This window comes from Stegostoma tigrinum, chromosome 17, assembly GCF_030684315.1.
Source record: "Stegostoma tigrinum isolate sSteTig4 chromosome 17, sSteTig4.hap1, whole genome shotgun sequence".
Lineage (NCBI taxonomy): Eukaryota > Metazoa > Chordata > Chondrichthyes > Orectolobiformes > Stegostomatidae > Stegostoma > Stegostoma tigrinum.
In genome coordinates this window covers 61,639,364-61,662,540 of record NC_081370.1, presented here as the reverse complement: position 1 = coordinate 61,662,540, position 23,177 = coordinate 61,639,364, and the positions used below count along the sequence as shown (strand labels likewise).

At 42.7% G+C, this 23,177-nt stretch overlaps 1 protein-coding gene across 3 annotated transcripts; it reads right to left on the bottom strand.

The window, feature by feature from the left end:
• ccnd1 (cyclin D1) lies at positions 1–22,410 on the bottom strand. 3 transcript variants are annotated; one of them, XM_048545432.2, is made up of 6 exons: positions 21,986–22,403; positions 20,354–20,569; positions 19,112–19,271; positions 15,047–15,195; positions 3,599–3,658; positions 1–408 (listed from the first exon to the last, which is right to left on the bottom strand). In XM_048545432.2, exons 1-6 carry the CDS (start codon positions 22,181–22,183, stop codon positions 184–186), a joined length of 1,008 nt encoding a protein of 335 aa, XP_048401389.1. In that variant the 5' UTR covers positions 22,184–22,403; the 3' UTR covers positions 1–183. The 3 variants fall into 3 exon arrangements, with proteins under 3 accessions (XP_048401389.1, XP_048401391.1, XP_048401390.1); XM_048545434.2 differs by having other exon boundaries at positions 294–3,658; positions 21,986–22,396; XM_048545433.2 differs by lacking the exons at positions 1–408; positions 3,599–3,658 and adding an exon at positions 3,674–12,326 and having other exon boundaries at positions 21,986–22,410.
• Between the last annotated feature and the right edge of the window lie 767 nt (positions 22,411–23,177).

Here is a 23,177-nt window from a genome sequence, read left to right as displayed (position 1 = left end):
CAAGGTTTTCAAAACATTTTTATTTCTAGTTTATTTTGTTGGAAACTTGTCTAGTACAGGTCTGTTTGTGAAAATGTGCATTTCAGACCATGAACAGTGACATTTTGTAAAATATAAAAGTACAAATTTGTAATTGAATGCTTTATATAGATTGTGACCATCTGAAATATGTGAAACATTGATTTAAAAAAAACAGACATCTTTGTCGGTACATGAAACCCCGATTTCAGCCTTTGGACTTTCAGTACAGATTATCTTCTTTAATATAAAAATACAGTACACTGCCTTTTCGGTACACAACCTTGTACAACCAACTTCTGTTGTCTGTGCAGCATTGTGGTTACATAACGGAAGGTTCAGAAGAAGAGAGATCCACATGCAGAAATGACTTGAGGTAAGCAAATGTTCCTGAAATTCAGACAGTATACATCAGACCTCTTGGAACCTGTAGTATTTCCCTACAGAACCCTTTCAGATAAATGTACAATGCATTTCAGTTTTCAGTAAAACAGGACTATGAGTCAATACATGAAACAAAAACCTGGTGTGTAAAGAAAAAAAACTGGTTATCTGTAGTTTGAGGTAATGTGAACAGGAACCTTTTTTTGGAATAGAGCAGTAATCACATTAAGAACTGATCACATTAATGAAAAAAAATCTACAAAGACTGATGTCAATATCATAATTTTCTATGAGAAAATTAAAACCTATAACATGGCAGTATATGGCATTGTAATAAAAACTGATCCATAAAATAGCAGCAAAACACAATGACAAAAGAAAAAAAAATTTAAAAAGAGAAAAAGCAAAAAAAAATTGTTAATTTCAAACCAAGCTGGGAACTTTTCCATAGCAGCTCAAAAAAGGAGTGTCCACTCCATATCTTACAATCAACACCATAGATGGCAGTGTCACACAAAACATCTCTCCCATCACATTCTCCTCACACCACAACTTCAATCTGAGTTTAGTTTCTCCTCCTCCCCTCGACTACTTTCTAGCATCAGTACATACCAAGATGTGCAAATTTTCTATCAACACCTAAAAGCTGGGGGGGATTTAGGAAAAAAAAAGGGACAACTAATTATTTTTCTTCTCCAAGAAGACTAATTGTACTAAAATAAAAACTATGGCGTTTCATGTTTGTGGTTGTGAAGGAAAAATAGGTAAGTTATATAAATGGGGCCTGAACTTTAAAAACAACTACAGAAATGATAACAAATCCAATCGAACAGCACTCTGAACAAAGGGCATGTATTAGCAGCAGCTTTTTCAGGTTTCCTGCCTCATCTCACCCATCTGGAACTAGCCCTCAAGAAGCACCAACGTTGTCTCAAATGTCCACTGGACCATAGAGCTCAACAGAGAAACAGGAGGGAAAAATACTGGTGTCAAGAGACTGTGGCCAGTTTCTCCAGAACAGGCAGCACAAAAATTTCCTTCCCAGCCGGTTTTAATCATGAATACTCGAAAGGTCGAGTGCAGCACAAGAGAGAAAATAAAATAAAACAGAACATGCGCAAGAAAATGTCAACCCCGCCTGCCCATGCCACGTGAAAATGCCAAGCTTAATCTGAGCTGCCAATTGCAGCTTTAACGCTGGATGTAAATTCACCGCCAGACAGAATTCATATCGAACTGCTGACCGAGGGGAAAGGTCGGGGATGTTAACTATGCCAATATACCCTTCCAAGCTCAGAAAAACTCGATTCCATTAAAAGAAAGAAACACAAGCTGCTTTCAAAGTTAATTATTTCCCATTTGCGACATTAACCATAGCCCACTTCCGTCTGAGTTCACTCTCACTCCTTGTAATCAATGCCAGGCCGTATGTCTGGCCAGGAATCAGAATTTTCCATCACACACAGGTGCCGAAAACAAAATCTTAGACCAAAGATCAGTCCATAGCAGTAAATCCACCAACAGTAAATGCTCACTCAATCGCACGTAAATTCTTGTTCTGAGGACCTTTGTTATTCTAAAGATACCGTACGGCATTCAAGTATCATTTCAATTTTAAAATATCTTAAATTTACTGCATGGAGAACAAACAAGACATCTTTGTAGAAGGACTAAGATCCTATATCTGTGACACAAAACACCTGAATTCTGATGTATCTCTACAGGAAGCTTCTTGTACTTCAGACTGACAATAAATAGATCTACATTACCTTATAAATAAATTACATGAAGCATTTTCTTTAGTTGTGGATAATCAAGCTTCCAGAACAACATGGTTACATTCTACACGAGCTGATAAAACCTGAAGAATACATCTACACAGGCCCCATTTATAAATTAGTTGGCACATGAAAGATTTCTAAACACTGTTCTTTCAATAAAAAAAAGGTGGGTGTTGCCAGCAGTTTTTTGTTTGGAATGTAGTTATCATTCACTGGAATGTCACAATCCAAGTTCCAATTCCCTCTCAAACACCATAGTCGACATAACTTGTTTTGCAAACACAAGCACTTAATATTTCTAAACCATTCCATTTTGTTTTTAAAAACTTTTCTTTAAATTTCCACACAAAGAATTTAAACAAAAGAAAATCTATTGACTGAAAGTGCTTTGAAATGGAATGGTTTGAGAAGAGAAAAAAAACACAGGCCATGGATTTAACCTGTTACTGACTGGCCAGAATGGGTCGACTCTAGCCAACATTATATTTACATAGGTCTCTTCTGTCAAACAAAATAAAATTAAAAGACAAAGACTTTCTCAAAAGGTATTATATCATTAGTAAGTTTGTGTGTGTATAATTAGGTATTTCGCCACGAGTAGTAAAATGAACCTGCATGAGCAATATTAAGCAAGCACCCAGCAAGCCTTATCCACAGATTCCAAAGAATACAAATAATAATGCTGATAACTAAGATACACCAATGGGTTACATCAACCATTTATAAGGTGAAGAGGATAACCACTAAGAAATCACAAACATCTGCACAAACCGATTATAAAGTGACTAGACACATAATGCAAGCAGATATAGAAAAGCTTAAATTGCAGTCAAAGCTATGCATTTTTTACTCACTTTTTCCTTTTTTTTAAATAGAAAAAAGATTAAATCATTACTACCTAAAACCCTCTTCTACATTAAAAATGGTTCATTCACACTCAAAAATCAAATCTATTACCTCCCCCTAATGAAATTTTCTATTGTCTATTTATAAATTTAGAAGCATGAACATGGTTTTTGTATTGAAAACACATTTCCATTAATGTGTCATATAATCTGCATGTATTTTCTTGCTAACACATGCTTGACTATGCAAATGCCTTCTCTTTCCTTTCATTAAAACAATCAGTTTTAGGCTATTTCATATTTAAAATGCATGGCGAAGGGACACGAGCGTGAAAACGAAAAAGCAGTTCCCTTCTTTTTATAAATGTGTTGGAGATATTGGAGGGGAGGTCATGGTGTTTTTTTTTAATATATATTTATTTATATATAGCGAGCATTTCCTTGCAAATTGCCAGTGACCGTTCTTGTCAATTATCATAGGTTTACATCTCGCACATCAGTTGGTGTGCAGGAGACATCCAGTTCATCCTCAACAGTCTTTGTTTCCGAGGATATGCTGTTATGTTGTACCTGGCGTAGACTTGTTTCGAGAAGTGACTCGATCTGTTCCTGACAGGCCCGTAAGCAATCCTGTGTGAAGACAAGCAGGAAGGGGAATGGGAAAAAGAGAGGAAATTTAAGAACTGTTGAGGTTTTAACACAGAAACACATCTCATTAGCAAAAACAGCATTTCATATTGAACCACATTCAGAAGCCTGAGTAAAGGTGACAGCTTTAAGGGGTATATGAAAACCTTTAAGGAGTACATTACAAACAGGAAGAAACAGAAGAGTGCTTTAGCAAGAAATTCAAGAAATAGGGCTCAGGGAGCCGTCAGATTCGGAACGATGAACAACTGGGGATGCGCAGAAGTGGATGCACCTCTGAGGAAGGTGCAAGTTGATTCTGGATATTCTGGGCCAGTTGTAGGAACACTACCACACTATGGGAGCCCCTCACTAATTTGCATAGCTGCTTAATGGGTCTACACACACCAGCTGGCACTCCAACAGTGTAGGAGCAAACTACTGCAGATGCTGGAATCTGTACTGAAAACAAAAAAATGCTGGAAATTGCAGCAGGTCTGACAGCATCCATGGAAACATCTAAGCTGAAAACATTAGCTTGCTTTCTCTCCACGGATGCTGCCTGACCTGCTGGGATCTCCAGCACTTTTGTCTGACATATTGGTCTCATGATGGAGGGAAGGCCATTGATGAAGCACTTGAAGATACTCAGGCCTTGGACACATTAAACCATAAGATGTGGGGGCAGAAGTAAGCCATTCAGCCCATCAAGCCTGCGCCACCATTCAATGAGATCATGTCTGATCTGATAAGCCTCAACTCCACCTTCCTGCCCTTTCCCCATAATTCTGATTCCCTTAAAACTCTCAGCCTTGAATATACTTAATGATCCCACCATGACAATCCTCTGCAATAAATTTGCAGATTCTGAGAGATAACATTCTTCCTCATCGCTGTCTTAAATAGGTGACCTCTTACTCTGACGTTATGATCTCTGGTACTAGACTCTCCCATAAATGGCAAAATAACCTTTACTCATCTACACTGTCATGTCCCCTAAGACTTCTGAATAAGGTCGCCTCTTGTTCTTCTAAAACTCTAATGAGTACAATCCCAAACTACTCAACCTCTCCTCTTAAGACAGTCCGCCCAGACCCAGTACTCAACTTCCACAAGTCACTGCTGAGCACAGAGGTTTAAGGTCCACTCATAGACAGGGACAATTAGAGTGTGAAGACAATTGGAGAAGGTCAAAAGACCTCAAAGTTGCAGGAATGAATTCCATCTTGCAAATTAATACTTCTGCTGTCAAAATAGCTACATTTTGGTCAATAGGCAACAGGAATCCTCCACACGCAGTGGAATAAATATATGCAAGTGATTATCTTCTCTGCTGCATTTAATGTTGCAGACTGCTTCTGGTATAACAATCAGTATTGAGGGGAAGACATTGTGATTTTTGAGCAGAGTGCTGTCCAGAGATCACATGAAAACAGAAATGTTTGCTCCTCTGTTTGAAAAATCATCAATCTTTCTGGCTTAGCATTTTTTTGGGCAGGCTTATCATGATATGACCTTTGCCTCTCATTTTCTTTGACCTCTGGCCTGTCAATCCCTGCAGTCAAAGCACTCTTTAAATGATAAATTAGTGCCTCCTGTTATGATCTGCATGACTGAAAACCAATGACATTTTTGGAAAAAAAATTGTGTAGCAGTGTCATTTTCTCTTGGTACACCCTTCAGCTAGAATGCTTAATGTGCAATTTTGTTCTCCTGACTTTACCCCAAAAGCACCAAACAAAGGCAACTTGAGAATTTTGTAAATTGCGAATTAATTTTGCAGTAAGAGTCAAATTAAATTATTTCCAACCACAAATCTTTCTATAATCATGTACCACATTAAAAGTCAAGGTTGACACTATTCCTGACAAGATTAATGTGATCAGTGCAAATCAAATCATACTTACTTCAGTATCAGTGTGGTTTTACTGCCAGGACAGACACGTCATCATTAATCATGTTGTGTCAGGGACTACAGCCTTAAAAAGGACAGAGGTCACCTCACAGTTATTCCTTTAAACCTTTCCCAGAGCTTATTTAGTCAGAGTGACAAAAGAATGCCTGTCTATTAACTTCCTCACCATTTCCCTAACACTGCTGATGGTATCTCCTGACAACTACACATAGAATGACCTAGAGTCCAACATCAAACAGTTCTGTGAAGCAGCTAAGCGATTACACCTAGGACCTATGACATTTGGTACGTTCAGCACCAATTTGTTCAAAATAACCTCGGATTCTGTTTGAAAGAACTACAATGCACCTTCTGGACATTTGCGAAATAATGGTAAATGAACTAAAACAACGGACGCTCGACAACAAACTAACCATGGGGTCGGGGCATTAGTGGGAGGGTGTGGATGATGGGACGGGAGGTGAAGGACAGGCAAGAGTCAGAAAAAGGAAAACATTAACCATTGCTTTTATCCTCTCCCCTCAATCATTTGATTTTTTTGCAAAGTCTTGCACAACTCAAAAAGCACTTCACAAAGTATTATTTCTGAAATACAGGCAATAAGTCAGCTTTGCTCCACTCAGCACAATAATTCCACAAACTGCTGTCAAGTTGACTGGCCAGTTAATTGGTTTTAGGTGACATTGGCTCAGGGATGAATACCAGGTTAGAGGAATATAATTTATTTTCCACAAGTGTCATGGGATCTTCCCCATTGACTTGGAACCATTTGATGAGGGGAGCAAGGGCACTGGTCTAACATTGTCAAGAACAACAATGCATCAGACAAGAACTCATACACTTAGTTCCTGGAGGCAGGAATTCAGGGTCCAACCCTCCTGCGGGAAGAACACATTACCAGCTGAAAGGAGCTTATAAAGTGCCTGTGTCTGTGCTACTCTGGGCTCCTTTCTTCAAATGGTGGACAATCGTTGCGCTACTGATGATCCAATGGAAGAGAACGCTGAGATGTAACACAATGGTGGACAGTTTCTGGGACATATGCATTGTTCTAAATTAGACATCTTCAGGCTTCAATGCATTTTCCAAACCGTCGTTCTCCTTTTCCCCTGAAGACACTGCTTGATATCACCTTCCAGTTAACCACTAGTGCCAGCAGCTCCCCAGATTTGGCCTCAAGAGGAGTACACTTTCATTGACAACAAGATCAGAAAATGAGTCATATCCACTACTTGTCCCCAGCCTCAAGGTGAGGCTGGCACAGACCGGACTGCTCCATCTACTTTTTCTCCCCCCTCTGCTTTAGAAGGGCTGTAATGCTGAACTTTTAACTTTATTTTTCTATGAATACCCAAAATTTTGCACCTAGGCTCATTTGTACCCAAGGTAGCATTGATATGGTGACTTTGTACACTTTATACTGTACTCCTGTATCGGAGTACATGTGACAATAAAACCTAATTATAATCAAGTTCAATCTTGTCCTCATTCTATATCTTAGTGCACAGGTATATATCAATTGTGTGCAGTTAACCATGTGTGGTTCACCCTATTAGAAAGCTCCATCCTCTCATTCAATAAATCATTGCCTGTAGGGATTACATAGATGGTATTGCACAGAAATGCGCCAAATTAAGCCACAACTGTGTTTATGTCCCACACACGTCTCTCCCAGCACTCTTCATCCAATCCCACATAGACAGTTGTTTCTCTCTAATGTTGCACTGAGATTTGCCTTAAAATCTGCTTAATTTCCACATTCTTGCCAATTTCTGATAATAAGAAATTTCTCCCAAATTCTTCATTTAATTATCACCATGCTGGTTTTTCGCTCATCACCTAATGTCCTTCAGGGAAGGAAATTGCCAACCTTACTTGGTCTGGCCGATATGTGACGTCGGACCCACGGCAACGTGGCTGACTCTGAACTGCCCAGTACGCAATCAGGGATGGACAATAAATGCTGCCTCGCCAGTGATTTCCTCATCGTGTTAATGAATTTAAAAAAACCTATGAGGCCAGCGCCACACTGACTAGCACTCCTGCTAAACTGCACAACGACTGTGATCAGATAATTCCCAGCATTGTCTTCCAGTTCTGGAAGTCACCGCCACACACAGATCACCAAGGCCCATGCAGAGAAAACAAAATTAGACTGACTAGAGGCACCAAAAAGGAAACAAAGTTGTGATCAACCGAACCTGTCTTGGATAATCACCGTATCAGCTGTACTACACGCATGGGGTAGCAGTTCGGCCAATACAATGAAAGGTAAAAAAGGATCAAAACAGGCCATTTGGCACATTGACTTCACATGGCTAACCCACCTAACCTGCAGAGTCTTGGGCTGCAGGAGGAAGGCCACACAGACACAGGGAGAATCTGAAACTCTGCAGAGACAGTGGCCCAAGGCTAGAACCAAACTTTATTCCCTGGCCCTGTGAGACAGCAGTTCTACCCACTGAGCCACTGTGCTGCTCTTCACGAAGCCACTGAGACAGAAATGGATCAAGATCTCCAGCCCCATATTAGGTGGTCTGCTGAGTTAATATTCTCACAAGGTTCTAGGGCAGTTGACAGAAACATTACAATTCTGTTTTCACACGTACCAGCCTTGAAAGTAAAAGGAAAGAAGCAACATGTCACAAAAATGTGCAGGTTAGATAGATTGGCCATAGGCAACTGCCCTGTAGAGTCCAGGGAAATGCAGGCTGGGTGGGTTAGCCATAAGAATGTGGAGTTATGGGGATACAGTAGGGGTTTAGATCAGAGTGAGATCCTCTTCAGGGGGTCAGTACAGAACCAATGGGCCGAATGGCCTCTTTCCACACTGAAGGGATCAATGATTGTGAACATACGCACCAAAACCTAATCCCAGATATACTGTGAAAGAAAAATACGGCAAAGAGAATGCAAGAATATTTTCCTAATGGAGTAAACCTGTCTGTTTAATAATAAAATATATAGCAGACAAGCCATCCCAACCTCTTCACTGAGTTTTTCTGCTCCACTCAAGTCTCTCAGCACCTGTTTGCATTAAAACATCAACAGGACATGGACAAGGAGATGTCACGGTCTATAGCTGCAAAATTGCAACTATCTAAGCATGTGAGCACTCCAAGGCAGGTGGCATGGTTTGAGTGTGGGAAGTGGCTAAAATCTAACTCATGTGTTGTGAACTCAAATCACAATGGCATAAATGATGCCATTGCCAGTCTCAGGCACCCTCGTCCTGGAATGGAAAGGAATGGTGAAGAGAAAAGTCAAGAATGACTTGGACAAATCTCACATGTCAGGCAGAGGAAGATTAACTCGGATAACTTCTACTCCCACAGTCAATATTCAAACAAGTCACAAGACTGGGGCTGTGTACGGATGACAGATAAATCACCAACTCTAGAATGAAATAAGCTAAAATAGGAAGTGCACACCTGATTTACAGCCTCCCAACCTCACACAACCCCGCCAAAAACATCTCATGTCTGCTTTACATCTGGCCACTCTTTACTAAAGGGAAGTTTATTCTAAATTTGCAGGGTCCCCATAATTAATAATTACACAACCTTACACAGGAAGGATCCGTGGAAAATAAAAGTGCAAGCTTATTGTTTTTGAATCTTTTATGTTTTATTTGAGGCTGGAATTTCAACTTGTGGGTCTAAGTGGAAGGTTTTGCAAGGAATCAGTCCACCAATCAGAGGCCAGTTTCCCGGGTGTGGTACCGTAGCGTACAGGTGAGCCTATGAGCAGGAGAGAGCCAGCCTGCGATTGGCAGAGTAGCACACCACATGGATACAGTTCACAGGGATTCTGAGAATAGGAATGTTCAAGGGGAGGGGCTGGAGGTGGTTCTCTGCCTGGGGAGGGCGGATAAGAAGATGAGGGTAACTGGGGTCTGGCTGAGGTAACATGCAAGTAAGACAAAAGGAGAGCCAGTGGATGTGATCGATTTATATTTCCAGAAATCCTGTGATAAAGTGCTGCACAGGAGACTGCTAAACAAGATAACAGCCCATGGTGTTAAGGACAAGGAACTGTCACAGATAGTAGGGATAAAGGGGTCTTTTTCAGGATGGCAGCTGTTGACTAAAGGAATTCCATAAGGGGTTGGTGTTGGGACCACAACTGTTCAAGTTATACATTAGCAATCTGAACCAAGGAACTAAGGGACTTGTTGCTAAGATTGCAGATGACATGAAGATAGGTGGAAGACGGGTCGTGTTAAGAAAGTGGGGAGGCTGCAAAAGAACTTGGACTGACTTAGGGAAGTGGGCAAAGTAGTGGCAGGTGCAATACAATGTGGGAAATTGTGAGATCATGCACTTTGGAAGGAAGAATAGAGACATAGATTATTTTCTAAACGGGGAAGGCTTTAGATACCTGAAACACAAAGGGACTTGGGAGTACTAGTTCAGGATTCTCTTAAGGCGAACATACAGGTTCAGTTGGCATTTAGGAAGGCAAACACAATATTAGCATTCATTTCAAGGAGGTTGGAATACAAGGGCAGGGATGTATTGCTGAGGCTGTGTAAAGCCCTGGTCAGTCTGTATTTGGAATACTGTAAGCAGTATTGTGTCCCATATCTAAGGGAGGATATGTTGGCGTTGGAAGGGGTCCAGAGGAGTTTACAAGAATGATCCCAGAGAGGAAGGATTGGGGGCATGTTACAAACTTAAAATACTGGCAGGCCTGCATAAAGTCATTGAGTGTAGTTAAATCAAAAACTAGGCAGGCTCTTGATTAGTAAGGGGATCTAGGGTTACAAGGAGAAGGCAGGAGAATGACTGAAGAGCAGAACAGTCTCAATGGGCTGACCGGCCTAGCTGTGCTCCTATATCTTATGGACTGTGGTTGGACCACCATGTCACTGGGTAAGGAGACTGAGAGGAGACGATGAAAGTCAGCTAACCTCCAGCACATACTTCCACATGAATTCGTGGGAGGTCTGATTAGAGTGAGCCCCCCCAGAGGTGACCCACTGTTAGTTAAATCTAATGCCTTCGCTTAGCTCCAGATGCCACTCCATTCCTTGGTAATCCAGAACTGGGGCCGATTCTTTTTCTCTCTCCCACTAGCTCTGCTTCTTAATCAAAAAGGCAACAAAAAAGGCTTCATTATTATTCAACTTTGTTGCTTGGTAATGCGAGGGTCATTTCTATTAACTGCTCATTTAAATTATCAATTCATTGATCTGAAAGTCTTTTGATGAGCTTGGTGTTTACTGTCACAGAAACCCTCACATTTCTGACAATTGCTCACCATCACTTCCTCTGAGAGAAATTGAACTGAGGATGTCCCCACCACTCCCCTCATCAGCTAGACCCCTGACTCCCAGCTAAGTGAGGAGACGGTGGACACCCCTAGAGCTAAAAGAAAGATATCCCGTGAGACAATACCTCCACATCAATGCTACAGGTTCACACTCAGAGCACAATGAGACTTGCTACGAGTGCCTACATCTCTCTGCTAGACTGTGGTATTCAGTGCCGTCCTTCATTCCTTGGGAGATTTAAAGTGGACTCAAAAATCCTGAAAAAGAGAGCTTCCCTCCCTTTATTTATAATCTTTTTACGTTTCCTAGAATGGGTGGTGTGGGGGACGGTGATGGAAAGACTGGACATTAAGTGGGATGTGGGTTGGGTGGGGGCACTGACGGCTGTGTCCAGATTGCCAAATGAAGGATCACATTTGTTTTGGAGCGTTCTCAGGTCTTGAATCTTCCCAGAATAACAGATGCCGAATACAAAAAAGGTGTGTGGGTAGTTCAAAAGATTAAGCCAAAAACAATTAGAATGCTGGAAACTTGATCAGACCTAACAAATTCACAGCACTCACACAATGGGGCCGAAACCATTCTTTCTGAGAAGTACAAGACTGCCCAAGGGTCCCAATTATACTTAATTTGGGTTTCAATTACTGGTGATCAAAGTGAAAACAGGAAATTAGACCCATTGCTAAGGAGACAGAGCCAAAACCAGTACTCTAAATGCTCAGCTTTTTCTTCAATTAGGTGTGCATCTATAAAGCGCATCCCAGATTTAAAGTAGAATTGGGAAGTTAAGGTAAGCGCTCTTTCACACATTTCATTATAAATAGCCAGTTAAAATTCTCTCAAATTCCAATCAAATCTCCATTCTACGATCACAGAATTTTCAGTAACCATGAACGTACACCCCATGACATTACTAGCACTTTGGCACTAAATGTACAATTGAAACTTTGTTACTTAAAATGCAAATTACTGAAAAGTTACGATGTATAAGCAGGAACTCCAGGACCAAATCACGCCAAGCTACCCAGCAGAGAAATCAACACAGATGACTTTGATTGCCTGTTTTACCTAATGATACTCATGTTAAATATAAATAGCTCAGGCCAGATGCACTGGGAGGGTTTTCTGCTTGGGGGGTCACATTAAAATTATAATCGCTTCTCCATTATAATGTTGTACGTTGACAGACAGTTGAAAGTGGCAGGACAGGTAGAGAGAGCAGTTAACAAAACATACAAACTTGCGTAAAATACTTGTTACACTTCAGCTAGAATACTGTGCTGAGTTCTGATACCACATTATAGGAAGGCTGTGAATGCATTGAAGAGGCTTCCAAGAATAGTTCCAGGGGTGAGAAACATCAGGTGATGAAAACCAATTGAAGAAGTTGGAATAGTATTTGTTGAAGAGACGGCTGAGGAGGAGATTTGATAGAAGTTTTCACAATCACAAGGACAGTGAAGAGAGTAGACAGACAGAAACTGTAAAAGAATCAAGAACAGGAGATTCCAGCGTTGAGGTAATTTGAAAAAGAGCAGCAGACGAAATGTGAGAAATAAAACTCTCTCACCCAGCAAGTGGTCAAGCTATGGCATGCAATGCATGGAGATGTTCCAATGAGGTATTCAAGGAGGAATTGGGCTTTTATTTAAATATAAAAATAAACACCCAAGATCACAGTGAAAGGATGGGAGACTGGCACTAAGATGCACATTGAGAGACCTGGAGAAGACATTAATGGGCCAAATGGCTTCCTTTTGTACCACAACAATGCTGTAAACGTGCCAACTCCATGACTGAAAAGAAGATCAAGCTTACTGTATCTTTGGACCAAATTATATATTGCTGCCAAGTGCATCATAGATCCCTGACAGAAATTGGCTGCAGCAGGTTTCTGACAATCAGTAAACATGGCAGCAAAGTAGGCAAACTGCTACATTTGCCAACCACTGGGCTATAGAGTGTTTGGCTCATATTTATAAGCAACTGCAAGCAGAACAAACCAACCTTAAACAACTGTTCAAAACCATTCATGTTCCGCATTTTGCTTCAATAGCTTGATGTGCTTAATTCTTGAAAAGAGGCATGGGGAAACATAATGCTCATCTTAAATTAGTTCAGTAAGTTATGTAAATTTGACCCCAGTTATTATCTTGCATACAAACTTGGCAGAAACAATGATATCCTTTTCTGGTGCAACATTCATGGATGTTGTGTTTTCCAGCAAAATTTTAAAGGCAACCTTTGCTTATAGGTCCACAGTGTTGGTCCTTGACAAGTCCTGCTAGAATTAATTCTGCAGCAAAACTCTTTACCTAACGTAATGCTGGGCTGCTGCATTTTAATGGGCAAACAAAAGCACATCGCTGTGTCAGAGATCATACGTCACTGGGCCACACATCAGCTTTTACCCTCCACTTGCTCAAAAGAATCCCTGTCTTCCTCAGCCAATTGATCCCTGACTGCTTTATAGTCCAATCCTGGCTGAGGCACATCTCCTGCTATCCAGCCAGGCAGAAGGTAAGCTGCAGCATAAATCAGTTAAATATCTGCTTCAAACCACGAGAGAATGTCCCCATGTGACTGGTCAGCCAATAACTTTTGCAGCATAGGTGCAAGGTGCAATAAAACTGGACTCAGATCATTAGGAAACTTCGAATGAGAGAGAGAGAGAGAGAGGCTGGCTCCACTTGACATTAAAAGGCATCAGGTTACAGGCCACACATAAGGGTCACAAACACCATGAGGCCCATTTATCACATTTCTTATGAGCCATTTCCTTTTAAGCTTAACCCTCTGCCTGTCTTTACTGATACACTATTAATTGCTGAATGGCCACTAATGAGTCACACATCACATAGCTATTGTACTATGAATGCAGAAGAGTTACAAGTACATAACATGGCTATTATTGCTAAACCATTCAAATCCTTTTTATCCTGCGGCTCCTGATCAAAGCATTTCACTACCCGGAGCTTTATTAATTTTTGACTAAAAACAAACCCCGGCACTGCCACATTTAAATATACTTTAAAATACTTGCAGCATTTTACATCGCAAATAGAAATAAATCTAATTACATTTTCTACACCATAATTCATCAACATCAGGTCAAAAGAGAGTTTCCTGTTGCATGGAGTCACACAGATGATTGGTCAATCACTGATTTCTTAATCAGTTCTAAAGGGAGTCACAATAAGCAGAAAGCCCTGTACTAGCACTCTCTCCTGTTCCATTTAGCAAAGTTCAGCTACTGACAGTGCTTCACCTTTCCTGTGTAAAATGCTCATCGATATGAATGAAGAGATTACCAGCATTCACTGCTCGGGCCACTTGTCAGCAATTTCCAGCGGATAATAATCTTGATCTGATAAATTTAAATGGTTTTCATGCAGAGCAGGAGACATCCTCATGATGCTATGTACCACAGGAAGACATTTGCTGGGTAGTTGTGAAGAGAACAGTAGAGCGTATGCCCGTTAAATTGGGCAAACACTAAACTCAAAAAACAATTAAGCAGGTAAAATGATAACTAAAGGAAAAAGTATGTACTCAAGGTACATAACGGAGCAGAGTGGCACAGTGGCTCAGTGATTAGCACTGTTGACTCCCAGGGACAGGAATCTGAGTTCAATTCCACCCTCAGGTCTGTGTGCAGTTTGCATATTCTCCCCAGGTCTGTGTGGGTTTCCTATTGGTGCTCTGGTTTCCTCCTACAGTCCAAAGCAGGTTAGGTGGATTGGCCATGCTAAATTGCCCCATAGTGTCCAGGCATGTGGAAGCTAGGTGGGTTAGCTGTGGGAAATGCAGGGTTACAGGGATGTTGGGGTGCTCTTTGCAATGTAAGTGTGGAACTCAATGGACTGAATGGCCTGCTTTTGCACTGTAGGGATTCTATGACTCAGGGTGGGTGGAGTTTAGGGGCAGCAGGCAGAGAATGAAAGCCATTGTAATTTTGAACTGAATTTCTCTTAGAAAGATAAAAGCATTAGGAGACCATTCAGCCCATCGTGCTGAAATTAGCTCTTTCGGAAAAGCTATGCAATGAATTACACACCCCAGCTCTTCCCACATCCCGTCAATTTTTTAACCCTGTGATTATCTATCCAAATCTCTCTTGAAAGCTATCAATTTTACTTTTGGCTGCTGTTATTAACAACAGAAAAGGCATATACCACATGCTAAAATTGGCAACACTTACCGGGTCACACTTGATGATTTGTGATAGGAAGTCTGTGAGAGACTGATAGGAAAGAAAGCTGTTGCCATCCCCCAGGTGGAGGCCATGAACTGCTGCAGCCAAACTGCCAGCTGCGATCATCGACGGTGGGTTCGATATAAACTTGACATCTACAAGAGAGAAGATCAGCAGGAATCTTACGTTTGGCACTTAGGAGAAAGCCGCGGCAAATTGTGACAGACTCGTTCCAGTTTGGGTTTGCAGTCCGTGCGCAGTGCACTGGCTGCCCTCCCATCGCAGCGACTGAGATGTGGCAGAACTAAGTGACGGAAGCCTCCAGAACTTGGCAGGCACTCAGTGGGCCTCTGATCCGACACCATGCTGACAGTAGGCCATGCCTGGTGCCAGACGGCTCTGCTGTAGGTCCACACTCAACGCCACTGCCATGGCTCTTTTGTGATCTGGGTCACCTTAACTCAGAGCAGTGCCATCTGCGGGGAGAGACCAGGCTTGGGAGGGAGCATGGCTCAGTACCGCTACCTGATTTTTTGCAATGCCTACCGAGGCACAACTGTGACACTCAAATCAAAACTTTATTTCTGTGCCCACTTTTATACTCGCGACTGCTCCAAACAAACAACATGGCCTGCCCTTTTGTTACACTCAACAAGGAATTATTTGGACCAGAGGCCAGCAATTTCGGCATATTAATGAGGGGTGCCTCTGCCTTAATTACAGTGTCCCAGAGTGAAGAGTGTTGCAACACTGCTGCTGAGCTGATAGGAGGTCATGTGTGATTGAGAGCACAGGGAGAGTGCTCCACACAGCGAAGATAAATTGGACCTGACACATGGACAAAAAGGAAAGCTGAGGGGGGTGTGGGTTCAGAATGGGGGCTGGAAGAAGCCGGCCCCCACGTCCTCTACAGTCCCAACCCTCCCTCTTCCGCCCCCACCCCCAACTCCAAAACCAACTCAAGCACACATTCCTCCTAGCCTATCTTCAGACTTCATCCGAAAGGAATAATCAACTTTAGTGTTGTAGGAAGAAAGCCCAGTGTGCACGTGCACGTACTCACGCGCACCTCCCCTCCCACCCCCAAACCCCACACAAAGACAAAAAAGAGACTAAAGCTTCCAAGTCTCTTTGTGAGAAACAACGGAAAAGAAAAGGGAGGGGGAATGTGGAGGAAGAACCCAAACAAGACAAGCCACTCCTTCAGCTCTGTGTGAAGCAACACCATCAAAACCAAGGGCTGGGGGCCATGAATGAAATCCTTTTCGTTCAGGCAAATCAAAACTGCTCACTGAATCCACTTGCTGTGATATGACAGGTCCCAACGAGTCACATTCTTGAAGTGGTACAGAGAACAGTGGAGGTGCAGTTGTTTCAAGTTTGTGTCATTAATATCACACTTTAAACTACATAATTATTAGAAATATGCAACTTGTACCAGCCTGGTGTGAATTCTTTATCAGAAGGGCCAGGCTATTAGAAATGCCATTCTAAAATTTCGGTAACTCAAACATTTGTTTTAAAAGTTGTCCCATCATCGCTTGTCCATGCCAAGATCCATTCATTACCGATAATTACGTGTTAACTTCAAAACAACGCTAGTAATTTTTTTCTGACCTACCGCAGCACAAAAGAAGGTCTTTAGCAAAATCCAACTCTATTAAAACAGACAATTCAGAGGCTGCACAAAAGGAATTCTGCTCAACATCACCTTGAATGTAATCCCTTCCATTAAAAGTCTTTTAAATTATCCCTTCCCCACCCCCACCAAAGTCCCTGCTCAATCTTTTGTAATGGATAATTACTTCAGTGCTCCATTTATACGTCTGTCAATTGCCGAGGGGCACATGGTGTGTTTCAGGCCTTAGGCTGGCCTATTTTCACCCCCCCCCCCCCACCCCCGCTGCAAAAGAGAGAAGTAACTGCAGCGATCAAAGTACTGGAATGTCAGAGTTGCTCAACCGTTGAACTGTCTCGATTTGCTCCAGTACTGTAATTCGCAGAGTGACAGGAAAATTTTGCCATCCTTAAAGGAACTAGGAGGGCCAAGGTTTTCTGGGATGCAATAGTCAAGCAACAACTTCAACGGCTGATGCACCACAGCGCACTCTCAGAGCTTCGATAATTTCCTTCAGCCAAATTTCAAAACGATACCATGTTCACTAAACAAGAGTGTGTGTTAAACTTTGCAAATCTTAGTGTCCAGTATTATTTTTAAACAAACAAGAACTAAAGGAATTGCTTATCTGGTGGTGCCGTAATCAAAACAAAACCTTGTTGCATCAACTCATACACCAGACAACTTCAAGTTAATTAAGCATTCTGTCACTAAAACGTGTTACATACTTAACCACTGTCTATTGTTTTGCCTTTAGATGTACACACATACCCAAACTGCACTCACTCCTCCACACCAGGGTAAACAGGTAAACTGCACCAGTTTCAGCAGAAGGGAACAGGCTGACCCTCATGTACCAACTAGCAACAGCAACTATGAATCCAACTGTTGTGCAATCATATTGCCAGTTACAAATATTTTGAATCAACTTGTTCAGGTATGCTGTGATGGATCTCTGGAGCAGGTGAGACCTGAAGCCAGACAGCCTGGCTCAGAGGTAGGGACATTACCACTGCAGCACAATATTGCCAATTATAAGCTCTGTGCACATTCCTCAAAGCTCTTTCATCACATGACAGAATTTTTTAAAAAAACAGGGGCAGTGAAGTGAATTATGAAATGCAAGTACAGCCCAAAAATCAATGTTTGCGTCTGGTCTACATTTGTATTTACAGAAAAGCTCCACTAGAGGGCAAGCTTGACAGCATCAAGCGAGTCATTCGCGGTGTGGTCTGAGTAGGAGGACAACAATTTGGGATTTTCCTGGAGGTCCCATCTGTTTCTCCAGTTAATATCCTGGGCATAAAAGCCAGACGGGTCGCAGGTTTAATTAGCTTCCCTCAAGCAGTTTACTTCGAAACAGCCTAAACACACCATGCGAAGTATTAAATAAACTTTCTTTTAAAATGATCAGCGTTCTTCATTCCTAAATTCTTGCCAGCAACTCCTGCTGCAAACATGAACAACTGAGCAACTTGTTTAATAGCAGCACCTCTTAAGAATAACCAATCTTCAAAAACATATGTTTACAACTCGCATGATGAGAAGTTAGAGGGTGTGGGATGTCTGTGGATCTGTATTACTTCAACATGCCTGTGCCTTCAGGAGTGGGGAAGGTACAGAGACAGGAATATTAGTGGAAAAAAAATCATTCCAGTTATTCAGGCTTATTCCAGCGTCCTGGTGGTTAGAACAGAATACAACATTAAGAGTGAACATGGCTTTTTATGGAGAGGCAGAGTTGAGGTGCAAGCCACTTTGTTTAAATTTTGGATGACAACGTGAATTAACAACAGTCAGGATCTGCAGCTACCAGGCTCCAAGCAATGTTCTTTACAACATTTAGAGAGGTTTTGACTTCTTCACAATCCCGACCAAACTGCGACTAACAACTACACACTATCGAATCTGTGTATTAACTTCCAATCATTGGTAAGGTCAAGTTCAGTTGGTTGAGAAACATGCTGCTTAACATTAGGAAATAATCTGTGAAAAAGCTCAATTCACCTTTCCAGTGCCTAAAACAAAAGCACAGCACCAAAATACTCCTGACCTGTTTTTCAATATTGTAGAAGACAAAAATGCAACATACGTGAACAGCAAAAACTGTCACCAAACTGGAAAATGTTTTAAAATCATTCAACTGGGTGCTAACAGCTTCACCATATACTGTGTTAGCCATTAGTCATTGCATGAAGTTCCCTTTTGCACATTCATTTCATCAGAGGCGGGGAATCTCATCTCTTAGCTCCCATTATTTAGGTGGCATACCTCATCTTTCTCACATTAGTGCAAATGGTCTGTTGAATGTAAAGTTACACAAAGCTAAAAAGAAATGCATTCAGTCTCCCCTAGCGCTCAATTAAAGTGCTTGGCCCCTACCATTCAGGAAGATGAACAGTAATTCCACTTCCCCCCCAGCTTGACACAGTTGTTTGAGTGAGACTCCGTACCTGTAGCACATAGAGCCACAAATGTCTGTGCATGTTTGCGGATGATCTGCTTGCTGTCCTTGGGTATGGGTAGCTTGTTGAGGAAGTGTTCAATGAAATCGTGGGGGGTCACAGAGGCTAGATCCCACTTCAGCTTGTTGAGCACAAGCAGCTCCATTTGCTGAAACAGAAACATACACATGTGGGCTGTGCCAGTCCTGCAGCAGAGACTGATAGATTGTACTGTACTTTAAACAAATGACTAAAATGGGCTGGGAAGTGCTTCTGTTGAGAATAAATGTATTTTAGATACCACTGGCATATTTGCAAAACGTATTGCTGGAAAATAGATACTTAATATGCTTCCGCATTGTACCAAAGTTAGGAAAAAAATAAAATCACTGTTGTAAATGTTGAGTTTAAACAGAGTCTGTATGTTGTGCGCAACTGTGACCTATGGAATACATTTTTAAAAAAACAAAAGAAATAAACTAATCTGCTCTTGATTTGATATCTAATCGACAGGACGCTGTTCAGAGCAGGGTCCCAGCAGGGTACAGCCGCTGATCTCAAAAGAGGGCGCCACCCCCTCGCAATTGCCTTCCGCCTCAGAAACAAGGGGAGTGGGGCTAAAATATTAAGTTCAGTTCCTCTGCATTTGAGGTCCTGCACGCTCCACTTTATAAAACCCCAGAACTGTTCAGTGTTCAACAACAGAAGTCTGGAACACCGAGAATCTACAAAACAAAAACGAAAAATCCCTCAAGCCCTACTTCTAAAACTCAGTGACAACGTTCGAGATTCCTTTTGCAACAGTTTCTTTTCCGGCTATTGGACTGGGGGAAAGCGGAAATAATTGTCAGCGCACGATGATAAAGAAAATTATTGGGGGTTCCCAAATTGGAGGGGCTTGTGAATGGGATATAGATGCTTGTGTTTTATTTGTGTGTAGGGGGGGGGGGGCGCGTAGGGGATCTGTGAAACATTGCTTCTGATTAACTTGAGGAGCATTAGGAAGAGACTTGCAAATTGAGTATCACTGAATACTCCTTAAATGCGAGAATCTGGTTGAAAGTGTCTGTGTTTGCACAATATCTGGGGGGGGGGGTAGAGCTGGGAAGGAGTTACTGCTGGTGATACATTGGAGGAGGAGATATTCAAGGAAGATTGAGAGAGAGTTCTGAGGACTGAGATTTGAGCTCAGATAGAGGGCATTGGCGTTTTTTTTGGGGGGGCGGACAGGGAAAGAGATTGGCTATTTACCAGTAATTCCTCGGGCCGGATAGAGTTGTCGGTATAAATGCACAATTTTTCCGCTGTTAACGGAATCGTTTCCTTCATTTTTGACGCCAGGAACATGCAAGTAGCTCCCAGTAATTGCAAGTGGGTCTTCTTGGTCAGTTCGATCGACAGGTATCTATCCAAATAATTCATGGCCATCGGAAACACCTCTTCCTCGCATTTCTGCTCCTCGCAAACCTACAGAAGGGGCAACACCACAAAGTGGAAAATTACCTGGAGGGTGCCGGGGGGGGTTATTCCACACACCCGTAACCCCCCCAAAAAAATTCTCACCCTCCATCATTTCTCCTTCTCACCCTTTTCTCAGACCCAGGAATTTGGACTGAGTTGGACAGACAGACAGACTCCCCTCCTCCTGTCTCTCTCCCTCTTTCCCAAACCCGGCTTGAATTTTCGCGTCGTCATCTTTTCAAAAAATATTTAAAAATATTTAAAAATTAGCCCGGGCGCCCAAAAGGGGACGAAAATCCAGCGCAACCGGCGCTCTTTCTAACTGGCCAATGCTGGGGGCATTTTCAGGTGGTTAAACTTGCCAAAGGGAGTGAAATGAGAGTCCCCCCGGGGGTAACGCTGCAATCTGCGCCCCGATCATAAACCAGCCGCTGCGCTCCTTCAAAAAATGATTAAAAATACTCATCGAGGGCGGAACAGCACGGAAACAGCACGAAAATGTGCAGCGGGCTCTCAACTTTGTACCGGGCGCCTTCTCCAGCCCTCTGACCCCACTTTTGCCCATGAATTTGAGACCTTTCTCCCCGAGAGGGGTCAGATACACAGGGTCTGGGAAGTTTTGGCTGAGACCCTGACTTTGGAGGAAATCTCTGTCAGTTTCACACCCGGAAATTCAGCAACATTCCCCCCGCAACCCTGGGCTTGCCACCCTCCCAAAGAGGTAAAAAGCACCCCCCCCATCCTTGCCCAGACCCAGTGAGGCGTTTGGAAGGGGAGGGGGTTCTCGAGTTATTCTGAACAAAGATGGCGTTGAATACTGGCACGCATTGAGCTGCATACGTGTACAACCTCATTTTGGGGTTAAAATTCATTTCTGAGCCCCAGGAGCTGGGGCCGAGGGACAGAGAGAGGGGTAGATGGGCTGGGTGACTGGGATACGGCATTGAGAGCGTTTTCTCCTTTTCCATAGCAGCCTCCCCCCATCGACCGGCCCTTCCAATACATCACCTCACCTTACTGCCCCGTAACCAGCTCATGGTCAGGGGTGAGTGTGGGTCTGTTTGTGGGCACACAGCAAAGGGTGTGGGAGGGAGGTGTTTAGAGGACAAGAGGGAGAGAGAGCGGTAAGAGGAACTGCATTTAAAACATTACATCAGTAACCCCACTCAGATGGAAAGCAAGGAAAGCGGGATGGCTGGGATGCGGGGCGGGGGTGGAATTTACAGGGGTCTCTATGACAAATTCAACAGTTGTGCCGCCAGCTTGCAAGTTTAAAAAAAATCTGGGCAGAATCGGGCTGCACTGACGTCCTGCAAAGCACAAATGTCAGGTCCTGCACATCGTTCGATACCCAGAGTATAACTACAAGAGAGAGAGAGAGAGAGAGATATCTAGGTTCTGTATAAGATTCTGTGCACAAACCTCCAGCATCCAAGTCGCAACAATCTTCCTCATGGAAGGCGCAATGTCTTTTTGGACGCACTTGAAATAGCTGAGAGAGGGCAGGCTGTTCTCTTCGCTTCTGAGCATAGTCTGCAGGACACGATCATTGATGAGATTGGGATCGTTATAAGCTCTTCTGATAGCCTCTCCTTCGCAACATAGCAGCTGATGTTCCATTGCTAGGGCGCTCTGCTCTGCTCTCTCTCTCTCTCTCACCCCTTTCCTTCCTTTCTTTCTCTCTCTCCTTATTGCATTGACTAAAGCAAGGGATGCTGCTGCCTCTGGAGGCTCTAGTTCAGGGGAAAAAAAACTTTAACTATAACTTGCCCGCGAGTGACGCAATCGGCTTTGAGTTGTTATGTAGAGCAGCTGCGGCTGGGAAGATCAAAGGAGGAACGAGAGAGGCCAACCCGGGGGGTGGGGGTGTGTGTGTGTGTGTGTGTCTGTGTGGGTTGGGAAGGGCAACGGAGCTGATAAAGCCGCCCCCATTCCGAAGCAAGATCCACTCAAATTCAACCTTATTGCGGCGACGGGGGCTTATTTTGAAACTTTTGTGTGTGTGTCTAGGAGCCGGACATGTTCCCAGATCTGTGTGCAACATTGCACACTTACATATTTGCAAAAATTAAACCTCAGTCCTTGCATTCAGTGGGAACTTGTACTCAGCTGTCAGTCATCCCACGATTGACTGACAGTTCAGTGAAAGTCGCGAGCATTGGGTACAATGGGAGCAGAATTAATGTTAAAAATAAGATTTATTCTACACTGAAAACCTCTAGGTCCGTGCAAAGCAGCCGCGCACGCATATATCTGAGGAAGCGATTACTGTGCCCACTGGGATAAAACATGCATTTTGGTGCATTATGATCATTTGCATTTGTGCAAAATTCCGACCCCATGGTTATTAATTTTTCACTGCTGCTACGACAGCTTCGCAATCCAGGGGTCAGCCTAGTCTATCCCCAACGCTTCCTGCTTTGCATGTGCTCCTCTTCCCGGCTTCTTTATTTCTGCGTGTTTTTTAAAAAAAACAAAAACTCTCTCTTCACTTGAAAAAGATTTTTTTTCTCTCTCCGGAATCGGGGTGGAGGGGAGGGATGAAGTTCAGTTGGCAAAACTTGCTCGGTCTGTCAGAGGAAACCCCTTACGCCGGTAGAAATAAGAGGCGAAG

What these genes read in the sequence shown, in the direction of transcription:
- ccnd1 (XM_048545432.2), bottom strand. Translation starts at nt 22,183, where the DNA reads ATGGAACATCAGCTGCTATGTTGCGAAGGAGAGGCTATCAGAAGAGCT. An exon ending in TGTGGCTCTATGTGCTACAG is followed by an intron (nt 15,196 to 19,111) that starts GTACGGAGTCTC and finishes TCTCTCTTGTAG; the next exon opens with ATGTCAAGTTTATATCGAAC. An exon ending in TCGAAACAAGTCTACGCCAG is followed by an intron (nt 409 to 3,598) that starts GTACAACATAAC and finishes TCTGAATTTCAG; the next exon opens with GAACATTTGCTTACCTCAAG.